Source organism: Branchiostoma lanceolatum, chromosome 11 (genome assembly GCF_035083965.1).
Source record: "Branchiostoma lanceolatum isolate klBraLanc5 chromosome 11, klBraLanc5.hap2, whole genome shotgun sequence".
Classification (NCBI taxonomy): Eukaryota; Metazoa; Chordata; class Leptocardii; order Amphioxiformes; family Branchiostomatidae; genus Branchiostoma; species Branchiostoma lanceolatum.
The window spans coordinates 17,536,413-17,560,851 of NC_089732.1; the positions used below are offsets into that span (position 1 = coordinate 17,536,413).

At 40.5% G+C, this 24,439-nt stretch overlaps 1 protein-coding gene across 14 annotated transcripts in view; it reads left to right on the top strand.

The window, feature by feature from the left end:
- The window catches only part of LOC136445028 (3',5'-cyclic-AMP phosphodiesterase 4C-like), a 366,783-nt gene that overhangs the window by 208,885 nt on the left and 133,459 nt on the right, over positions 1-24,439 (top strand). The window contains exon 1 of one of the 14 annotated variants that reach the window (XM_066442868.1): positions 21,787-22,768. The exons of 12 other annotated variants lie outside the window; for them this stretch is intronic. In XM_066442868.1, coding sequence (XP_066298965.1) covers positions 22,647-22,768 — 122 coding nt within the window. In that variant the 5' untranslated portion in view covers positions 21,787-22,646. Of the gene's footprint in view, positions 1-21,786; positions 22,769-24,439 lie in introns of those variants that run through there. One more of the 14 variants, XM_066442872.1, reaches the window with a different exon arrangement.

Genomic DNA, 24,439 nt, shown 5'->3' on the forward strand with positions numbered 1-24,439 from the left:
AGTGCATTATTCTGCATAGCAGTGACTGCGAAGTCCAGTTGTAAATATTGTACATGGCATCTGTCTTCTCTGTCACAACTTAAGTAGAAGACTTATAATAAGCTCTTCAGTGAGCTAAACTAGCTTGAGATCACTTTCACTTTTTTTCCTGGAAAGAACAACATTTCTTACTATAAGTATTTTGCCTGACCTCCCTATTGATATACTTGTATGTAGGAAATTGTATCCACTTGTTTGTATGACATAGTTGTAGAAGACATTACAACCTTACACTGTACTTCTGTTGTAGTTATTCATTTATCAAATTGACATCCCTGCTCATCTATCAATTACAGCTGGTGAAAGAGATGTTATCTTCAAGTTGATCCATTCAGGAAAAGGACAGTCACACCCATCCTTCATGTGAATTGATCCTCCAAAGTGTCGCATCTAACTCATTTATATTGTCTGAGCCACCCATCAGTACAGAGTTTGATTAGAACTTGACAAAAATCGATAAACTCAATTTAATGGATGTGGACACAATCAACAATTAACACAGAGTTGTTAGTCCCGTCAGGACAGAGATTGGACCAGTTTCACCCGTATGATATAATCTTTGACTGAAGATTAACTTGTTGCTTTAACTTTTCGTTCCTTTGTTCGTGTTCTGCCTTATGTGCCGTTAGGTACTTCAAGGGTGTGAACAAACAAACCAGTACATCACTGATGCAATATTCTGACTGCTGTGCTGACAACTGTGGCTATTTCTATCATATGGGATTATCTTAGTTGCTTTTTCACATTGTAGGCATCGTGGGAAAGATTATTTAATGAGCAATCAGTCTATCTCAGTTCTGTGAAATTTTCCATAAAAATCTGCCTGCAGATCTTCTATATCGATAAAAGCAGTTCTGTGCTTTGATGATATTGGAACCAGACAGTTTTGTGTGAGCTGACAGAATGCTTTATCTGATGCTTGGCACTGGTTTATGATTTCACATTCACACGGAGTCTTAGAATGCGCTGTTGCAAGCACACCGATCACACACTTGGTAAATGTCAGAGGTAACAAGAGAATGTTCATGCAGTCATCACCACTGTGTGTGACTAAGAAATCATTTGGGGAGAAATAATTATTGCAGAGCTTTGATATGAGAATTCTTTAGTTTTTGTGTACTGTGAATTATTTGTTGGCAAATGTGTCAATTTGCATGTATCATATTTTTGGTAATGTACTGTGAAATAATTCTTGTTCTGTAAATTTGTGAAAAAAAGGAAGAATTGTTGTGTAAGAGGTTACGTTACAGTCAAACCTGAGGCATTTATAATTAACGGTCATTTTGTCTGATTATTTTTTACCTGGAGAATCAGATATTTATACTTTGAGCACAGTCTTCAATCCAATAAAGGAACAACATAAAGGTCATTAGCAGTAAGATGATTATGACAAGCTTTCTCAGGATGGTTAAAGGTTATCCCCTCTAAGAATGCAGCCATTTCTGATTCAACGGACGGTGTTTTCAAATTTGCAATATGAGAGAGAGAGAGAGAGAGAGAGAGAGAGAGAGAGAGAGAGAGAGAGAAATGGTTTATTCAATATAAAAGAAAAAACATTAACATTTACTGTCATTTAACAGACGAACACAATAGAGTAGCACACTGTTCAGCATACGTTGTGTCCGGCACTTAAACTGTGTCAGATTCGTACTGTTTCTGAGTGTTCTATTGTGGACATCCACCCATCGTGATGGCAGCCAAACACGATATTTGTCACTGCTTGTGAGAGATCAAGCAAACTTTAGGCACAGTTTGTCATGTCTGGCATCTAGTCTAGTAAGGCCAGTGATGTCCAGAGCCGTGTGGTAACAGTCGTATTCTATCTACATTGACATCACGCACGCATACTCAAGAACAGGCTGCACGAAACCAATGTAGATGAGTATAAGATCACCAGTGTCCAGCCCGTGGTTCTTCAGGATTCTTAGTACATAAAGTCTCTTGCTCCCTTTCCCAATGATCATGGTAACATGATCAGTCCATTTCAGGTTGTGCTGGAGAATATCACCCAGGATGTGTGCTGCCTGAACCACTTCAAGTTAGGAGGGTCCAATTGTAATTACTGGCGGTGGGGGCGAGTTAATTCTTTCGAAGCAAAAAACCATGATGGCTTTGCACTTTGATGGATTCAGGGACATGTAGTTGGTGTCAGTCCAACGAGTCAGGCCATTGATGTCTTCCTGGATCCTCGGTGTTGCGGACACATGTCGTGATTCAGAGTTTGTTTGTTTGTTTGTTTGTTTATTTTATTTTACCAGGGGAGTCATATCGCCAGCTGGCGTTTTTCAATGAACCCTGGGGGGAAATCCCCAAACAAAGTTTTTTACATAAAATAACAAATAGCAAAAACATAATGTGAAGTACAAATTGATATGAAACCAAAGTAATTTAGATAACATATTAAACAAAACATAATATTACCAAAATAAATACATTGTCGTCATGTGCTAGTAACAAAATATAATGGAATGAAATAAAATCAGGTTGAATTTGCATATTAATGTTGACATAATGTGAAATCATATTAATAGATAAGTGAACCAAAAATATATTTACATAAGAGATAACCGAAATTTAAACACTATGGAGTTCTCTTGTGTATACAGTTTTAAAAGCACCAATAGATGTTGCATCCCTTACTTGCAGTGGCAGTGAGTTCCACAGAACCGCGCCAGAGAAAGAAAACGATCTCTTCTTATACTGTAGGCGTGCTTTTGGTAGTTGAAGCCCCCCCTGTGTGCTGAAACGGGTGTTGTGTGTATTGGTATGGGCAGAAGTTGTGAATAGTTGGGATATGTGTGGTGGTGATATATCATTTAGTGCTTTGTACTTTAAGACGCTCTTTTGTGGAGCCTCTCTACATGCAGTGGTCCAGCCTAGTAAATTCAGAACGGTTGCGCTGGGAGTGTGGCGGTCGCACCCTAACACTACCCTGCCTGCTCTGTTCTGCAACTTCTGGAGTTTATCTAAGCACCCCTTACCTCCCTGGTCCCAAACACTGCTGCACAATTGGATGTGGGGGAGAAACAATGTATTATAGATTACCAGCATAGCTTGCCTGTTCAAGTATGGACTAAGGCATTTCATAATTCCAATTGTCCGAGCTAATTTCTTGGAGACAAGTAGAAAGTGGTCATTCCATAATAGGGCATTATCAATGACAACTCCTAGATACTTAAACGTGTCGACTTGTTCCAAGTCTGTATTAGCTAGAGTAAGTTGTAAGTGCTGGTCAGAGGCTCTGGATCTTTGTGAGGCAAACAGCATAGATTTACACTTGGAAGGGTTTAAAGAGAGCTTACTGGCGATAAACCACTGAGGTAGAGTCTTTCTGGATTGTTTCCTGTATTGTTTGTATTCTATTGTGTGCGAAGTATAAAATGGTATCGTCTGCATACATGGCTACTTTACATGACCGTATGCAGTTAGGCAAATCATTGATATACACAATGAATGGACCCCTGCGGAACGCCAGATATGTCATCTACATACTTAAAACTGTCAGAGGATGTTTTGTTGCTAGGAAGGGCATCATTGACCAGGGCCAAGAAAACGAGTGGACCTAACTTTGTGCCTTGAGGCACACCGCACGTCAGAGTTTGCCAGTCCGAAACTGTGCCCTGATACCTCACACGCTGGCGCCGCCCTGAGAGGAAACTGCTCACCCAAGGGACATTAGGGACGGGTGGACACCGAGGTCAATGAACTTGCAAATGGCGGTCTGATGATGGACATAGTCAAATGCACGGGAAAAGTCAGTGAGAACAAACGTTGTCACGTAGCCTGGTTTGTCCGCTGCTTCAAGAATGTTGTGTATGAGACGTGCCAGGTAATGTGCTGTAGAGCAGCCATGGAGAGATCCGAACTGTCGACGGTCCAAGTTAGGGAGAATATTCCACAGGCACCAGTCTCGGACGAGTCTTTCGCAGACTTTTGCAAAAATGGGAGTCAGAGAGATAGGTCTTAACTTGTCTAGTCGCGGTGGCATCTCCTTTGGTATGGGAACAACATCTGCGTCTTTGAACAAGTCCGGTACTTCACCTTGACATGGGGAGGCGTTCATGATGTCACATAAGGCCTGAGACAATTCACAGGCAAATTCCCTTATGATTCGTGGTGAGATGCCGTCAGGGCCAATGGCTTTGCCAATCTTAATGTTCCATAGTCTGCTCCACATGGTAGGGAGGTAGGCTGGCAGGTCATGAAGTCGAAGTGGCTCGTGCTTCTGTGACACCGCAGCATGAGATATTTCTGTATTCAGATAACTGAGCATATAACCATACATAATTTATTTAGCATGAGTGACAAAGGTAATTTATAATATTGGCATGTAAGAGAAAGAGATGATGGTTTATTCTTTGGCCCAATTGATGTCACTTGACTCATTGAATAAAGGCCAACTATAGCATTAATGACCACCTGTGACTGTCTATAGTGACCACTTTTGCCGTTTTGCTATAAACAAGTTTGACTATTAGTCTTATTGACTCAAGCTATGGTTAAAAAAGCAAAGTCAAAAGTAAAAATATGTAAAATTTCCCCTTAGTCCCACACTCACTATTTTAGAATGGGCCCCCGTGTGCTACATGTATGAAGAGCTGTCACAGTGAAAGATGCTTCAGGCAAGGTCCCTCGCCAATCGTGTAAACCTTGAAGCTGCATTAACGCTATATGAACTTCAAGTAACTTGTCCTTGTGTGGATGATACTGAAAATACTGGACCCTGAGATCATTGTGCATTAATGAGACACAGTGACAGTAACTAAGGCTGACTGGATTATATACATGTAGATGACATCCACCTGTATCAACTTTCGTCCGTTTCCAAAAATAAAAGCTATGCCATCATACTGCAAATTGTACCAACAAGCTGGAAAATAAGCCATAAATTGAAAAATGATATCAGAAAATGTGGGTCATAGAATGCCTCTTTTACATAGTCTTTTTTGTGATGTGTATCACCACAACTAAACATTTATTGTAGGATAATGTAACATTGGTTCACATAAACTCGCGGGGTAATATAAACTCAGGATTTTTAGAAACAGGGTATTTAGGTCTATGTGCTAGATAATACCGCCAGAAATGCAAACTTGACAGACTAACATATTCAGAACACTGTCTGAAAAGCTTCGATAACCTTGCATGCAAAGACGACGAGGTCAAAAACTCTTTGTCCCTTATGGAAACAGTCTGAGGGCGTCGTGGGAGAATTACACTACATGGTTGTTCGCTGTTTTATAAGTCAAATGTCACATCCGCAACCTGCTAAACACATTTATAGTGTCGTGTGTTTTATTAATAATCCTGGCATTTATCAATAACCCTGTCAGTAGTTAAAACGATCAATTGGAATTCTCCTAATTCACCCCTTACGGCGAAACATTGAGTAAATTTGGGATACAGTGTCTGACTAGTATATCAAGTTCAATTTATCACTGTATTTCTTGAAAGACACAAGAGCAGGGCGAGTACAGGTAGACGAGGGGTCTGATTTCCTACTAAGCGACTTACTTGCAGTCTATCAACTTCCGTACTGGAATAAATGTACACTGCAGGGATCTGATTTTCAGTGGGATTAAGCAATATCCCAATGAAAAGATCAGAACATCTACAGCTACAATCCTCAACCTCACTACAATGCAGTAAAATGGGTTCAACCAATTGCAAACTCTTAAACAGATCAATAGCTAGGGAGATGGGCCGACTGTAGATTCATGGTAGTAATTTCAATTAATCAGACATCGTAGTGCTGTCGATGAATCAAAATACAATGTACAATCATAAAAGTGCGTCAAAAATTGATTTCAAGGGATAAATGGCTTTTCACTTATGACACTTGGTGCAAAAAAGGCAACATGTTATAAAATATACGTTTAACCTTGAAACTGACATATCACTTCTACACAATAGCGCGCGCGGTGAGCTCCCGGCAAGCTCCCGGCGAGCGCGCGGCACTTTGCCACTTGCGTTTTTTTTCAAATTTTGAAAAAAATCGCTATTTCAACCAGCGCGCCGGCGGTGTGGACCGGCACTGGTATGGCACTGGGACGTCACTAGGACGGTACGCCAAGGTCTGTGCACGGCACTGCGGCGGTAGCCATTTCCACGCTACCGCACGCTACCGCCACAGTACCACAGTACCGCAGCCCAATGAGAGGGGGCCTTTAGAACTCTCTTCAAGTCAAGATGGGAACAATAGCTGCTGTACAATGTATAAAAGCTAATTGGGGCAAGATATTAATGACGAATCTTCTCCCCCGGAAAAATATTAGCACCTGGTTGGGAGCACCGTCATTCTGCGTGCGGCGGAAGTGTAGTTTCAAATTACAATATTATGGTATCAGCATGACGAGACAGAAAATATAACATATGTAACGTTAGCATAAGTGCAAAGGTAATCCATGATATTGACAGAATAACAGAAAAAAAGGATGGTTTATTGTCAAATTGGTTTCAATTAACTCTCCTGATTTTACGTGAACCAACGTTACACCAGGAATGTGGAATAACAGTTTGTAAATAATATTATGGATTTCATGAAAAGTTCAGCCATTTCAATTCCCAATTTGCCCACTAAAAGTAGCTGATAATTTCTCGCAGTTGCTTTCAAATCCATGAAACATACAGTTGTTTTATATAAGTACAGCAGACTGTTAAATCATAAAAGTCTGGAGCAAGAGCATAACGAGTTTGATCATTGTAAAACAGATTGAACTGTAAGTTGATCCATCACTCCGAGAAGAAGTGAACTTTTTTTGGCTGATGTTCAAGCAGTTGTGCCGATAAGAGCTATAAGCAAGACTGAATGTGAAATGAAGTCCTCTCTCTCTCAAATGTCCATTAGTAGTGAGGTTAAGAGGGCCATCTCCACACTAAGCTGCATGTACTTAGAGCACATTACAGTCCAGCACTGAAAGCTGAAGTTGATGACTGCATCTGTAATAACTGTAAGAGCAACAAGGACAGTGTTTGGTGCCTGGCCATATGGATCAAATTTCGAGGGTCTGACGGTCGGAGTTCGATTATAGGGTCAGCCCAGTGTCGAACATGTTGTAAGGGATTGCATTCATGATTTTGGATGGGGACGTAAAGCCAGCGGCCTTGTGTATGAGGGAGCTTTTGGCGATAGCCTCAAGCATCAAACATCTGCACGTAAAATAATCCAACATACTGATCGAAAAGAGAAGATTGTAATATGCTCGGTTGAAAACGTGAGGCCGCCATGCCATTGCATGAATAGCCCTGAGAACATATCAGACTGGTATTTTCAATTTCACTTCACTTTTTATGAAACAAGATATTATCCCATCATCTGATGCAAAAATGTACAAAGTGCTAAATGAATGCAATGATAGCAATACACAGCATCTAAGAGAAACACCTATTCTACAAGTACTGATCCTTTACATGTACATGTATATCCAGGAATGCAAACTAAAAGCAGTTCCTTGTACACTGCATTAAGTAGCATTCAAGCTTTCGTGTCAACAATAACAAAATTATCATATTTTCATCACCCTATCTATTCCTATCATATCTGTATTATATGCAGTATTATCAGACTCTCCCTAATCCTCCTGCAATTGAAATGAAATTGCTTTTGCAAATTTACATTGTATAGCTGGTATGTGAACAGCTCCACCTCTCTGGTGATCTGCAGGTCCATATAATCTACAGCAATTTCTATCTTTCCTCTAAAGTGGGTATCTCACTGGACTGGGACAAATTGCGACAAATTGCAAAAGGCATTCTCAAAGTGGCACCAATTGCCCTGGTTTGTGCAAATTTTTCGAATTTTTGTGAAAATTATTACTTTAAATTTGCAACTAGTGAATTGGCGCAATCGCTGCAAATCTCTTTTTGACTTTGACATTTGTTTTTGATTTGGTGGCAATTTGAAATGTGACATTTTGGTCGCGGCCATTTCATTTGTAGAGGTGACGTATTTTGTCCGTGTGACTGCAAGGGAAAATTGATTAAAATTGATTAAAAGTTACTGCCATTTTTTGGCACAATTTGGTGGAGTCCAGTGAGATACCCTCTTACATTTTGTAAGTTCTCTTGACTAAGAAAAGTGTCCAATTTAGAAAAGCTAATGTTCGGTGTTGCACATCTTAACCTTAGAGTACTGTTTGTTTCAATTTATTCCATAGAATAGAATAGGAGAGAGATAATGATTTATTCATTAAAAACAAACTTTGCAGCACCAGCAGGCTGACTTGCAGTTATTGTGCAGTAGGTGGTTAAAAAATTTGTAGGTGGTTTAAAAACAAGTACTATAACGGGAGTCGCCCAAACACGTGACGTTTTTTTACGCGCTCGAACTCACAGCGCTCCATTGCTGGTTGCCATGTTTTAATGAATGTATTTTGAACACATTCATCTAAAGAACATACTTGGACAAGAAATGTATTCATACTGTTCATGGGCCCTTCACGCTCCACGTTACAAGCGGCAAATGCTGTGAGACGTTTTTATGAATGTACCTTCTGATTTAGTGATACGCCAGATAGTGTGCCTAACTCATTACGCTTTGGTAATTTTGCTCTCTTCGGAAGTTGGTGATGAAGTTTGGGAAATGTAAATAAGGCTTGAAGTCTGCTATATTCTACCTTTCTTTTGACCGGAAAATTTTGACTGTGTGCACTTCTCACGTCATGTGAGAAGGGCTATAACCAGCGCATCCGAGCTCATGTTTTCACGGGAAATAGGCTACTACGCACTGTGCGCGTGGCCCGACGTACGTCTGGCATGCAACCCGACTTACAAAATCATTACGAAAAAACGACACCGCTTACATCAACAATACTCCGTCTACTTATTGGGAAATATCTTAGCCATCTCTGTATTCAGTTTCCTTTTCATAGACGGTACCAATCACATGTTAGAGCGTTACAAAGCTGTGCGTTAAATCGCCGTCCGCCACCATCGCGGCCCAAAAAAATGGCAGGAAAACAACGTCGGCAGACGGCAGCGATGTTTACGTTGTTTTCTTTGGTCGGTTTTCTTCTCAACAAACACTTAAAGACCCAATTTTTGTGTGTTTTATGAAGTTATATTTCTTATGTGTATGATAGTTGTGTATCTGCTTGGCACAGGTCGTATATTTAGGTGCCGGGCCGTCTAGCTACGCAGTGACCCTCTTCTCAGCGTTGCCATCATTATTGTCAAAATACTATTCTCGACAAAACAAGAAATAAATATGTACAGATATGTTTTGAATGCAAATAACAATTATGTGCATGAACTTGGTTTATTTACCTTCCTTATGAGCATAGTCAGTGGACACAAACACGGCATACTTATGCATAAAAAGATCACTAAAAAATCTGTCACATGTTAGGGCGCGTCATGAGTTAGGGCAACCCCCGTTAACAATTTAGCTGGATCCACTCTCACCAAGGAGGACCCCTTCTCTTTTTGTAAAGTGTGGTGGGTTCTGTAACGTGCTAGAAGTGTGGCTATTCTCAAAGATGTTGTCCATGTCTTCAAGTCCCATCTGTGAGGATGTCCCTAACTGAAGCTTAGGTACTCATTTTCACCTGAGTCAAGTGAGGAAATATCTGTAAAATACATTTCCCAAGGGCCTGCTAGCTAGGGATTTGAACCCAGACCTTTAGATTCTAAGTCAACAACCTTATCGGTTATCCACCACAAAATCACCTTGCTACCTTCTACATGTATCTGCTATCTTGAAGTGCAATAATTATAATAATTATAATATTATATATTATATCAGTTACACATTAGGTCAGGAGGAATAACCTTGATAAGCAGATTTCTGTGGGATGGTGTTTATGAATAAGCTCATCAAAATTCAAGACAATTTGGTCATACGCTAATTGGACTAAGGACAGTGTTCCTTTTTTCAAAAGCATCTCCCACACAAAAGCGTCCTTTTTTACTTCTGTCAGGTAATGAAGCTACCTGGGGGAATATGCTCTGAACCTTGCTCATTTTGTAGTCAAGACGCATGCTGAAAAATCAGATCCCATTTTATGGGCTCCAGAAGTGATGCAAGTTCACTTCAGGATGTAGGATGTCTCCCGAATGTGACCTTTGGAAAATTGGTGCTGAAATTCTGATTGGAAGAGTTAGTTGTATAATTTTGGATGGATATTTGGGGGATATAAAAGGATTAACAATTCCCAGAGCTTAGAGTCAGCAGTGGGAAATTCAATTCCTGATCCGTAAGTCATAAAATACCATGGATGGCTCAGTGTTTAGGAAAGACAACAAAGGCTTTTTGATGGTAGACTTGGATTTACTGTAAAATTTTCACAGTGGTTTAATGTTTGCGATTTTCGCGGTAACGTAAACTAAAAACCACTGCAAAAATGCTTGTTCTATCTTCTGTCTGCCTATCCTCTTGTTTCAACCGCAAACACTCAATTTTCTCCCTACAAATCTCTGTGAACTTTTAAAAGGGCAGAGAGTGTACCTACTTACAAGTGTACTTGAGGTAAAACATTGTCACCTTGAGTTCATTTGACAAATTGTTGGTAATGACGGCATGCTTGGGCAAAATAACAAAGTCATGCATCAGTGTACTTTAACCTTTTCTGTTACCCAATCTTCAAGTGCAACTACAAATGACTCACTTGGCAATCCCCGGTGAAAATGCTTGAAATACATGCCCCAGCCATCCAGCATTGATCATTCAAAGTTCCTAGACATGGGGTAGCGTTGATCCAGCTAGCTCATAAGATATTCTTGTGGCTGTTTCCCACACATAAAGCAAAAAAATAGTCTGACGTATCCATGGAGTTTGATTCATCTTCATCTTTCCAGACATGAGTGAAGGTTGATCTGATTGAAACAGCTTTGTGGCAGTTCAAAGTCCTTGGTGCTGAATTGACTTCTGATCAGCTTTGTGAACCTTAAAAATCTCATACAACATACAACAATATACAATTTCTACAACATACAACATAAAGTAGGGCGAAAGCTGGTTCATGGTCCGTGTCCGTTTGTTTAGGTCATTTCCGTTACTTCAAGAGTCTCTTAAAGGAAGTCAGATTCGGATCCGTACATGTGTCTGGCGGTAGGCTGTTCCAGACATTTGGTCCACAGTAGGCTACCGATCTTCTGAAGGTCTCTCGTTTGGGTTTGGGGACAACCAGCTGACTGGTTTCCAATATTTTCCAATTGTGTGTCACCATAACATAAACCAAGGTTCGCACTTTCCCCTCTAACTCTCTTTTCACATTGATCTTTCAGTTAAGCATCTCTTCTATCAGACAACCAACATTTTTTTTAAACCTCATTCACCACAAAATAGATTTTAACTGCCAAGCTGAAAGTAAGACTAAAGGACTTTGTGAACACACTGAAGAAGAACGCCCAGATGAGCCGAACAAAATGGCTGCGCCTGGAATGTCACATTATTGGAAAATTGTATCTTATCCACTGAATCAAAAACCAATGTACAATGATTAAAGATTCATCAAAAAAGAGATTTGCAGTGATAGAAGAATGTTTACTGTTTTGCACTGCATTGTGCCATTTTGTGCCCATTGCAGCATTTTGCAATTTTAGGCAACAAGTTACACCAATTGGCAGTGGTTTGCACCACTTTGCGAGTGCCTGGCGCAATTTGGTGCCATATGGCGCAGTGCAGTGAGATACCTACTTAAACAAGCAAGGTTAATAATTAGTGTACCTCTCATGTTAGCAACATTATGAAGATAGTCCCTCCCCATGAAGCAGCTAGAAATGATACATCCCCTAAGATGTCCTCTGACTGTCATTGATTGTCTGGAGAACTTTCATTATGGGTTCAGGGCAGAAGCGTGGGCTGAGATGGGAGCGCCCCAGACCTTAGGACTCCGCTCTAATCTCATTTCTCAACCAAACCTGATGTATCTTGATGACAGAATACTAACTCTTTGTCAAAATCCATTTCCTGAAAAACATATCAGATTCATTCAGTATTCCCCTCACAAGAGTTGATCCTGCCAGAAGATGGTTTATAAATAGTGCAATGTAACAACACTTGTGTTACTAATTAAAGAGTAGGCATCGATTGCATCTGACGGTACTACATGCTAATACAAATCACTGTTTTCTGTCTTACAAGGCTCTACATGTACTAACATTATGTCAAACTAGGGTTATAAAATTCATCATTTCATGAGTGAAGAAGAAGATGACATTGCACCAAGTAAACTGGTTTAATATAAGACATTTTCATGTGCATTGCAGTTATCACCTGCCATATTCCTTGTACAACCTCTGTGAAAAAGAAACCGTCTGAAAATGTTTGGACTCTGCCTAAGAGCCGTTTAGTGCATCTGAGCCCGTCCCCGTGCGTCTGTCCTGTCAGAAATGGCAGCGGACACGTCGCACGTCCAGGCCTTCCTGCCCATTTGTTAGTTTGACGCCGGGGTGGCTGAAACGACCTCTCCTGGCCGCATAAGAATGTTGTAGAATACGAGTATGCAATACCTGTTGTTTTGATGAACGATGATGATGCCGGGAAAATGTACATTTAGGCAACAGAAAATGATGTCCACCCACCCCATAACTTGCCGATGTCTGAATTCTTGTCGCCCTCCTGACTCCGGCTCCGGGGAAGAAATTATGAAACGGAGGATCTTGTTTTGACCCACAAAATAAAAATGACCTAAGAATACAGTAGAGTACACATTAATTTTACACCATCTCCTGTCTTAACTAAAGAGTGTTTGTGCCTTAAGAATGCACTGTGATTTATGAGACAATAGAGAAGATTTTTCTAATTTTCACTCACCTGTTATGACTTGTGTCCGCCCGTCCACGTCAATCAAAACGGCACACGCGATCAAAGGCCGGATTGAATTTCATCATTGTAGTCTTACAAAGCTGTGCTGCTGTGTTAAACAAAGTTTTCTTAACCACGGAGGAACGTTATATCATGTACAATTTGAGAAGAAATTTGTTCAATTCAGCTTCCAGCCTGAGGTCATGGCGGCCGTGGGTGGTCTTCTACGCCAGTCTGGCTGCATATTTTGTTGCCCAAAGCGGCCATGAAAATAATAACCATGACCGGACGGCGTCAGAAACGGCATCTCAAAACGGAGCAGGCGTGCGCAAGGCAGCACGAATTAGTCGGAAATGTCGTTTGCGCCCGTCCCTAGCGTCGTTTTGCACCCGTCCTTAGTGTCCTTGAGAGGCGTCTGCAACCCGGCGGGGGGCCCGCGCGGACGCTGTCCAAGACGTCTGGGACGTTTTCTCGGATGCTCAACAACATGTCAAATGAGCCAATCTAGACGCATCCGGTCGTTTCCAGGTCATTCAGACCATCCAAGACGTGTTATCAGGAGTTTCACAACCCGTCCAAGTCCGCCTGCAGTCATAATTCAGAACGCATTGGAGATCAGTGGACACCTGTCAAAGACGGCGTTCGACCGTTTGGGACGGTTTCATTTTCACAGAGGAAGAGATAGAGAAATAGCGGGGTTGAGAGGAATATATATTATTGTATCTATTATTCACTTGAAAGTTCATCTGTGTTGGTAGAAGTCATTCTGAATGGAGTTTAAACTGTTAACGCCTACATAATAAATTAGACTTACCTAAATTTTCGACTGATCAGCTACAGTCTTTGTCAAGGAGTAGCTGACAAATCCTAGCCTGGAATCCAATGCAAACCTATTATAGCTCCCGAGTCTCCCTCGGAGAGAGACTCGGGAGCTATAATAGGTTTGGATTCCAGGCCAAAAGACTGTAGCTGATCAGTCGAAAATTTGGGTAAGTCCAATTTATTGTGTTGGCGTTAACAGTTTAAACTCCATTCAGAATGTATCTATTATATTGAGAGAGAGACAGAGAAAGAGAGAGGGGGGAGGGAGAAATAAAGGTGCCCAAAATTTACATCACCAGTCCTACTCTCTAACTGTAGTACTATAGAAAGCCGCTAGAAGGCCCATTATTGAACTTGATCTCTGTTTTCCCGACCCCAACCCACCTACAAAATATCATAAGCATCCATCCGCAGCTTCTTTAGTTATACTGTCCACATACACATAGACTCAGATAAACAGCACCAAAAACATATTAAGCAGACCTTCTTGGCAAAGGTTAGATAGTATACAATCACGTACATTACTTTTTGGTACAATGTTGAATGGAATGATAGTTTCTCCACGAAACATGTAACATTGTAACCAACCTGAAACAAAATGATGTCCTTTAGTTGCATCACTTACAATCAACCAGAAACATGACTTGTTGCCTAAGACCTATAGTTGCAAATTGAGCACAATAATTACATCTTTCCTTTTTAAGATCTGATATACACAGTATAACGTTAGGTCCAGGCTGTCAGTCATTGAAAGGTGGCATATGGTGTTTAGGCAAGTGACAATTAACCTGGATTCCTCATCATGCAGTCCACATGACAGTTCTGTAATTAAGTTCACTTGGTATCAATAAAAAGTTCAGTATCGGTATCTTTTTAGCCAGTATAACCGTCCTTTGGCAATTAACACACCTGCTTTGCAGGCACGCAGCGCTGCAGCAGCTGGTTATCTTACACCGTACGTCTTGTCACACCTGACCTTTGCACATATAACTGCTAAGCATTCTTTAAATCTCTCTAGTAACTATGCCCCTACATGTACATGTACATGTACATATAGTTGGAGGCTACGAGTTGGGCTTCAACATCTTGATTGATAGTAGAAAAGTATGTTTTTGCTGAAATTTGCTCCGAAACTTCTCAAAAATCTTACCCTTACCCTAATAAGTAATTATATTTAGCTTTAGAAGGACTCTATTCTATCATGACTGCTTGGCGTTTTGGCATTGAACTGCAACAGTTGTATTTTTTTAATAGCTTTAGGAAAACTTTGTATCTACAAACTATTATTTTGTTGTGACCTATACTTAACCCTGATCGAGTGTACAATAAAAGTCTTCATTCATCTGTGATGGTAATTGACAATATAAAGACCTTATATCCCAATCTACGCAAATTAATGCAGACTGATCAAAAGCTCGTCGGTTAGGCCACGCCAATTTTTTTGTTGCTTCTCGGAATAGCCTGTCCTGTTTTCCCCATTTTGAAGAAAAAGAATTGGGGTTGCTATTCCCATTCACAAATTTTAACTCAAATTTTACTATCTGTTCCTTTTGTAAAACTCAATAGCCACCAAAATAGATTATAAAGGCCTGCACATTAATCATAAGTTATAATCTTTCATTTATCAAAATTATTTCTCAATATCAATCTATATATTACATGGCAAAAGGTAATTTTTTTACTGAAATTACAATATAGTACTAGATCAAACAAAGGGGTGCATTGTATTAAAAGGAGCCATACAAAGCTGAAACTTGAAAAATCCTCTTATTATCTCCATGAAAAATGGAGCTATGGTTTTGGGTGTGTCTGTGTGTGTCTGCTTGTCTGTCTGTCTGTTTGTGTTTCCACACTACTCTAGTCTGCATAACTCAAGAGCCTCTTGATGGATTACAATGATATTTGGTGTGTGGACGGGTGTTGTGAACCCGAAATTCAAGGTTGATTTTGGGCCCCCTGGTATGTGAGCTTGGTACTGCAGCAGAACTTCAATTTTTGTATCTTTTGACCTAGACATGCTGTGGTCTTGATGTTTGGGTGGCAGATAGCTTGTGATGTAATAAAGAAGTGGTATAGGTTTGGGCCCCCTAGCAGCTTGCTCTGGAACTGCAGGGGCTTTATTGTGAAAATCTTCTAAGGGGAATAACTGAACAAAGGAACAACGGATTTCTATGATATCTAGTATGCAGGGAGCTTAGAGATATACACCTTGAAGTGCAAATTATGCTAATTGGGACTTAATTTGCATAGCTAATGAGGAAAATCTATGTATGCAGTGTTTTCCATTATCAGACTCAAATACATGTAACGTATGTAGTTTATGGAAAGTGGATCATCAACAGATACCAATTATGCAAATAAATTCCTAATTTGCATAATAAATGCAAAACACCATAATTCGTCTTATTGGAAAATTATAGGACTGTCAATATTGCAACATGCGTAAGTAAGATAAAGGTGTTTATGACCAAGCATATATTATGTAAATGTGTAAGTCATTTGCATACATAAAATTGTTCATGGAGATATGAGGTCTCCAAACTGTTGTTCTTTATGTTATGTAAACCCTTATCTTCACCCCAGGTTAATTTTTTTTTCGCCCTGTCACTCCAATTTTTTCCTGAAAAAGATCCGAGAATCAACAAATGAAATTGGTGTGGCCTAAGGGCTTCACAAATGTGAACAGAATTTAGATAAGCGTATAAAATCAAATATCAGTAAATGATATTTCCCAGAATTAGATCTGTGCCTGGAGAGATGCTATTGCAACAAACATGTTCATAACTTTTTGATATAATATCGTAAATACAAATATTCATTCATTTTGTTAATCGATTTTCAAATGATGAAAGTTTTCCGGATATAGAGTGTCATTCCGGATTCATTGTGACGTCTGTTTTGTACACACCTGACATTTTGTAACGACCCTTCCACCTACATTGTAATATGGCTCCAAAGGGTAACCCGCCAGGCGTGATTTGCTTTATTAATCCTTAACTACAGTTTCCATGGAAAATTAGTCCCCTGTAATCCCTCAGTCTGAACATAAAAGAGGTGAAAGATAAGGCATTCTCCATTTCTGAGGCAAATGGACTCTTTAATGTTCATCCTTAGGTTTTTTCTGACGCGAACATAGCAGGAATAATGAAGCTGTAGTGCCCGGAGGCACGTCTCGGTAATACAGTGTTTGGAAGCCGCCGGTCTGTAATTTATCTTAGTCGGAGATGGAATGGGTCACAAGAATTCTAAGTGGCGCTGATGTTTCACTCGACCTGGATAATCCGTCAGCCCGAACTGGTGATATGTTAGGGTGCAGAATTTTGATGCTGACTGTGTGTGACCGTTTTTCCTTGAGTCTTTAAAGTAGTACTGGGCAATGCACATTGCTACTAAGATTATCAAGAAGCTGAGAAATAAACAGAGCTTTCATGGAGTACAGTCAAACCTAGCGGTCACCTTTGCACAGCGGCCACCTGGCTATTGTGGTCACTTTTTGTCGGTCCCTTGGATTTCTCCCATTAACATAAGCATTAAGAATTAGTCTATAGCGGCCACCTGTCCAACGCGGTCGCGGCCACATGATTTTTGGTCCCGCGAGTACAGCAACACTGCTGATAATGGTCAAATTTATTTTGCTGCAAAGTATTACTGAGGTTATTACTAAAAGCTTCAAATAAATATTGTTAACATTACGATGATGAAGAATTTGGGCTATTGTAATTTTCTATTTAAAATAAAGCCCTCAAAAGAACGACCTTCTTCTGAGTACCCTATAAGCATAATAGTAGAAGCTGATCATGACAAGCCATGCGGGAAGCAAACCGCAACAACAACAACAGACTAAGGAAAACTTTCGCCATGATTTGATGTTTAAAAATGGCAACTGAGCAACATGTATTTTGTTCTTAACTAACTGTAATAATGGTTTTATTCGATTCAAACAATCAAACAGCGAAACACCACATGGCAGCCACAGGTTTTCGTTACAATAGACAAAGTATTAAAATATCAAGATGACTTACATACAAATCACTGACATTTGACAGGTTAAAATAGCTTCAATGAAAGCCTATGTTACTTACACGGTATATAGAACATTTCAAATTTGACAAACAGGAGTATTGCATATTGACGAAAGTACGACATCAAAGAATGGGCTGGAATTAACAATATATCAGATGTTGTTCAACAACCGTATCATATATGGAATTGCACTTGAGTGATATCTCTCAGTTCTACAGAACATACTGTTCAGTTTGTGAGATGACTTGGTCTTTCTGCCACTCACTTCCAATCTTGAAGGGGGCAGGTAATGTCTGTACAGTTTGGAATGTTCGAGTGACTGGGCAAACTTCACGGTCAGTTCTTGGTGGTGTGTTTGAAGGGTTGGCAGATCGAGTCGCTCACATGCTTCAGAGTAAGAAGTGAAGTCGGCACCGAGAATAATTCTCAATGCACGACGCTGCACTTTCTCGAGCTTATTACTGAGGCTGGCAGGGAGTCCAGACTGCCAAACAGGTGCAGCATACTCAACAACAGATCGGATGTAGGTGATGTAAACAGTAACAAGGTCGTCAACAGGGAGATGGAAATGTTTAAGTTTGCACAAAAGGTATAGCCGTTTGCTGGCTTTGTGATGTATAGAGTTGACATGAATGTCCCATTTCAGGTGACCGGTACCATGTCAGACAGCGCCCCGTGGTACCGCACAGCCTGGTATCTGTTGGTAAGAAAATTAGCGACCCATCTAACCAACGAGGGCCGCAGGCCGATGTCAAGTAGACGACGGATGGCGACTGTGTGGCAGACCCTATCGAAAGACTTACTGTAATCAGTGGATACTAAAGAGCAAAAGGCATTAGGTTTGTCACAAGCCTTGAATATAGAATTTGTCATGTCTAAAAAGCAGTGGGTTGTGGATCTACCCTTGATCCAAAAAACTAGGTGGCATTTTGCTGCGAAAGACTTTGTTTCATATGATTAAAACTGGTTGGTGACACGTGTGCCTGCAGCGATAGAATAAATCATTTTTCAATGTATCTCAGTGGGTACTGAAAACACATGTCACTCGTGGTCAATTAATCAACCTTTTCTCCATAGCGGCCACCTGTCCATAGGGGCCAGTTTTCGCCAGTCCCTTGCGTGACCGCTATAGACAGGTTTGACTGTATGTCGCATTTGTTACCTCCATTGTTTTGTCTGTTTGCATGTGTCTGTGTTTGTGTTTCTGGGTAATTGTTGGATTGTGATCATGGTATTTGGTATGATGATTAGGTGTTGTGAAGACAAAGGTGATGTTACATGTGAAAGACAGTTAAAGGTGTAACATTACATCGCCATGCGTAGATTATGAAAACGTGCATCATGAAAAATCATTTGCATTTTGAGAATATCTAAACACGGAATTCTGCCAAAAGGACTTTCAACACATACAAGATATATACTACTAATTATTATGTACTACTGATTATGGAACAGAAGACCAACATTCAAAAATTGATTATATATACTAATTATAGCCTTATTTGCATAATTAATGAGACAAGAGAAAATAAGAAATTTAACTATTTTATGGACTTATGAGGTCTCCGAACTCTCGTTTTACATGTAGATGTATAGCTACCAGCTTGTAGCTACACAATAAGAGAGATGACTTATAATTGAACTGCTAGTGAAAAGAAAGCTATCTAGGTCAGTGCTTGAAATACCGCTTCTCGTACGTGGTGGGGGCGTCTCAATGCTCTCAATTAAGGTACAATAGTACATCTTCACACCAACCTGAAGATGCTAATAAAGACTCCAATAAATTTTTGGTCCTTAATCTCTTTGTAACATTATAAGGCCTCATCATTCTTTTTCCTTGGTTCTCCAACATTATACACACAACAAAAGTACAGCAAGCAGACATCATAAAATCAGAGGGCAGAGAGGAAAACTTTGATAAATATGTATTCACAACATAAAAGTGAGTGTATCATTTTCAAGTGAGGCATCATTCACCAGTCCTGGACTCCTGGTCCTTAAGTTTGGTTTTTATTATGTTTTGGTTCCAATTAGTTGCTTAGCTGGGAGACTCTGGTTTAATTTTGGGTCAGGTCATCTTGGTTGGGACTGCACCTGTCTTTTGGAAGGGTCGTAAAATTGGGTCCCGTGTTTGAGGAGATACCTCCAGCACGTTAAAGGGGAAGGGTTAGCAACCTCTCCCCTACCCTGCTAGGAACATGCTGCCCTATGTGCTACAAGGCACTATGAAGATCTGTACAAAGGAAGTTTATTTCTGACACTTGATGCATTGTGACTTCATATCTGTTTTTGTATTACATATTTTGCATCCATGTCATTTTGTGCATTTGAAGCATACATGGCACATCTGGTGCTAACGTGTGTTTTACCTGAACCATTGTTCTTGAAAAGAAAAAAGGAAAAAAAACTCAGTAAGGTGATTGTCACACTCTGGTATGCACAGTTAAAGACAGTCTGCCTCTATTGATATTTTTCTAGGTCAAGCTAATGTGATAAACTAGTAATCATGGTCAGATTTATTTTAACAGAAACCAAGGTAATGAACAAGACACACTAAGTTTGAAATGTTATCTGTGTAATTTAGTTGTGTTAACTTTTTATTTTCTATTAAATAGTTGTGTCTATGGAAAACTGGCAGCAGTTCCAAAACAATAGAAATTGTTTTACTTAGTTTGCTGCCAATATGTTTTATGCATCATAGTACATTACTTACTTTTGCTTGGTTTACATCTTACTTTTGTAAAACTGGTTAACTGCTTTGAATCTTTTTCAAGTTTATATCATATACAGTAACCATATAACCTGAGGCCACCTCAATATATATATTTCTTTGGTTCTAGCTAGCTGACATTTTAAAACTGAAATTATAGCAAGCTGGCATCATAAAAGCAGCGCAGAGGGAAGGGAAAATTTGAGTACATTTTTTGTATGACTGTATTCACTCCATAAGGTCTCATTCCTGTATTACTCCGAGTGAGTACCCTAAAGTAGTCCGTACCCTAAAAAATGAACGGCTGCATGAATGTGTGTTCATATCGGTGGGAAATTCCCTTTTAGCCTGAGCCCGACTGATCTCAAGCGTCAAGCTGATGAAAGCTTGTTTGTAACGGAAGAAATTAACAAGTTAAGTTTGGCAGCCGTGCGCGAGGTCGGACGTCCACGGCCCGACATTGGCGGTAATGCGGCCGAGCACTTTCAGCTGGAAAGTGCCTATTTTGGGGGTGTAGCTAAGTGCAGTTTGTAATTGCCATAAAAAGGAATTGTATGCCAACTGGTACATGTAGTTGGCAATTTTTTCACATGATCTAGGGTAACTGTGCTCAACAGAGAATGAATGACATTGGTGCATTTCCTATAGCTTCATTACGAACGCGCCCATGTAAAACACATTTTATAACATGTAAGCCTATGGGGCGAGAAAACTCATGAATGAGACCTTAAAACTGAGTGCACCAAGGCATATATACACCTGGTCTTCAGGCCTGATGTTTTCATTTTCCCAGTTAAGCATAATTTTCCCTTAATGTAGATAAAGATTTAGTATCTGATATGCCAGGTATAATACATGAAAACATTGCGTCATGGTGAAAGCTCCACAAAACCAAGGAGGTTAAAACCAAGTGAAGATCATAAAAAACACCCCTTATTGGGAAAGTGGTAGGGCCCTGTTACTTGATACAGTGGTGAAGTGGGAGAAAATGGGGAAAAATCTGCAGCTTTTGTCCGGTTCACTTCACTGGAGAGTAATTAGACAGCAGATAAGGTGGGGATGAAAAGAGTGGTACAATATGGCACCATCAGACCTAAGTAATGCTTTAAGTTCGCGATGACTTGATTTCACAGTAGGGAGAAAATGGAGTGTTCTGAGTGGTTTAAACTCCATGGTAGCGCTTTGGTCACATACAGTATAGTGATGGAAACACCAGTTTTAAGTTAACACTGTGAACCTAATTAACTACCGTGAAAATTTTCTTGAATTACAGTACCTCTCAATCCTCTCCAGTTAGTCCATAAATAGCTGATAGTGTGTGACCACCTATCTCTCATGACCAGTACATTTAGGTACGTAACTAGTGTCATTTATCAGAGTAGGTTACACTAGAATGGTAATTTGATACCTGGAAGTACAATGTTTTATTCATTACCAATACATTTGAACAAGTTCCCATCGAATGTAGGCTGCAGTTAAAAAGATTGCTACCTGACAAGATCTAGATTTAAGAAGGCAAGGTAGTGTTGTGGCAGTTACTCGTCTAACTTGGTCTAAGAGTTAACATGTAGTCTTTCATTCAATTTCCTTTAGCATTTCGTTATGATTAGAAACGTACATACATGTGTATAATATATTATGTGATATCTATATTTAGATAATATTTGAAAACAGAGGACAGTCTAGTTAGAAATTGTTTCATAATTTAACCCCCCATCAAGGTAGCCAAGTGGATTGGTCCAAGGGGATCCGTCAGTCTGCTTCAGTGCCAGAGGCTCTATGCTAATGTTGCTCACCCAAGTATAGTAGAGGGACCCGGGGGAATTCCAACCGCTGATAAATATAATTCAGTTCCTTGTCACGACCAGAGGGGTTGGTTGGCGTGTCTGCGCTCCTGTGTTACTTCGCTGGAGAGGCGTGGACTTGGATGTGTGCTCCCGTCATCGTGTTAACATGCAGTACTCTAACGGGAGTGATCGGGTCCCACTGCGGCAGCTGTTGTACACTGTGACAATAGTAGGGTGACGAACAACTATCACACAGATTGGATCTTCCTTTAACAGCCTGTGGCTATTGCATTGTAGGTAGGTTGCAAAACGTAACAGTGTGTATTGGATTGCTGCAGAAGTATTGGAACACTATTTCTGACGCCGTCGATTAGTACAGCCTACAGATGAGTGGCCCGGGCACTGTACGGGGACGGAACCACCGGGATTTTCGAATTACATTCCTACGACGTTTGGAAACTTGATCTGCTGATAACGTCACATTAACACCCGTGGACAAGGACCATCCAGAATTTTGAACATGAGTCGTCCAAAGCCTGACCGGGATGTGCAGGGATGTAGGACCCGTCTGCAAGGGCCAGGTCCTCCCGCGAACTACTACTTCCCTCTCCGCGGACGACGCTACACCCTCGCCAACATAAGGTAACACAGCAGTCACTGCCAAACACTGCAGGGCCCTTCCGCTGGTGTGGCTCTGCCACACCAACCCTGGTGTCATGCCAAAAGATATATACACAGTAATACCGGGAAATGCTTGCCATATCCAAACTCTCCGCATTTGTTTGGTTAGGTTTGTTGGGTACATGTTGCCAATGCCAAATTAGGCACCCGTTTGAATGTAACATTCAATGGACTGTACAAATTAACCCCCTTGAACTCTGAGCCTGCTTTACAATTTGTGTTGCTGATGGCTTTGTTATTGTGTAGAACTAGCTGATACATCTTTTGTTGTTGTATGAAAATATGCCAACCATGCCCAAGACTTTTGCCTTAACTACCATTAGCGCCATATTGACCCAGACTGTAGTTGTGACTTTCCAGTGGGTAATAAAGACAAAATGTGTTATTGACAAGATTACTTCCCTGATAGCGCAGCATGACCTTATGGCAATTATTTTTACTCAGTGTCCCTGGGGACAAAGATCACGTATGTTGATTTTGGGGCAATGGTCTTTGTTTCATGGTGGTATCAACTTAGGAACACGGTTAGCTTTAAACTGGTCACGTACTCGCTATTGTTTTCCAACGACCTGGCATGACATGGCAACAATGGGGATAAGAACTGTCTATAGAAGCGCTGTTTCGCTCCATGTTGCCTCACACAGATGCGGAATACACCGTGTTGTATTTTATTTATGTCATACCCACCCGAGAAAACATACATTTCAATGCAGAATGCGCCAAAAGTTGAGGGAGTTTTGTGTCCTCAAACACAAAACTGTAACAACATTGATTCCAACTTCCGGTATTCCAACTTCCAGTATTCAAATTTTCGGCGGCGGCGCAACCGGCACGCTCGAAATGCATTCGAAATATTCTATGGTCCGGAACACCCGTATCAGGCCCAGGTATGACATAAAGTCAGTTATCTCCGGATCCTGAGATCATAGTCATAGTGTCAACATCTTGTCTGTTGACAGACACTGGTGGGCTCAGCCTCAGAGCAATGAAAAGAAAGCTGAAAGAAAGTCAATTTTCTCTTTGTGTCAAATGTTGGACGTCAGTGTTTGTCCAGAAAGCTGTCTGCATAATATAATGTGGTGTGATGCATACAAACTCTCACATACCATGGCTTGAAATACTGAATAATTGCACTTTAGTGCACCCCACATTTTGAACTATACTAGATATTAATGTAGGGTTATAAGGGTTATGTCATACACTAGTGTATAGCATATTCTAGTTCTACATTCTACATGATTATACATTCAACAGACCTATTCCCCCAGAATGAACTTCGAGCCCTGTATGCGATGTTGTGAGCTGACACAATGATCATGATACAGCTGCCCTTACATTTAACAGGCAGTCCGGATAGGAGAAAAGGGTCATCGGGTGTCATCAGACACACTGAGCAATATCAGTGGGCGTTTGCAAGGGCACACAGTCATACGTATGCATGATCAGAAGGCTCTATCAAACGTATGTACGTCATGCACACAGCTTAACGCTGTGGTTGGCGCAAATAAGCCTGGGCTCTGGTTGTCAGTTCCGGTCAGATCAAGAAAGGCAAGCATTGCAATCATGTGTCAGTAAACAGGTCTCAATTTTCCTCTCACTTCAAAGGTGCACCTTGAGGTAAACTATCACGGC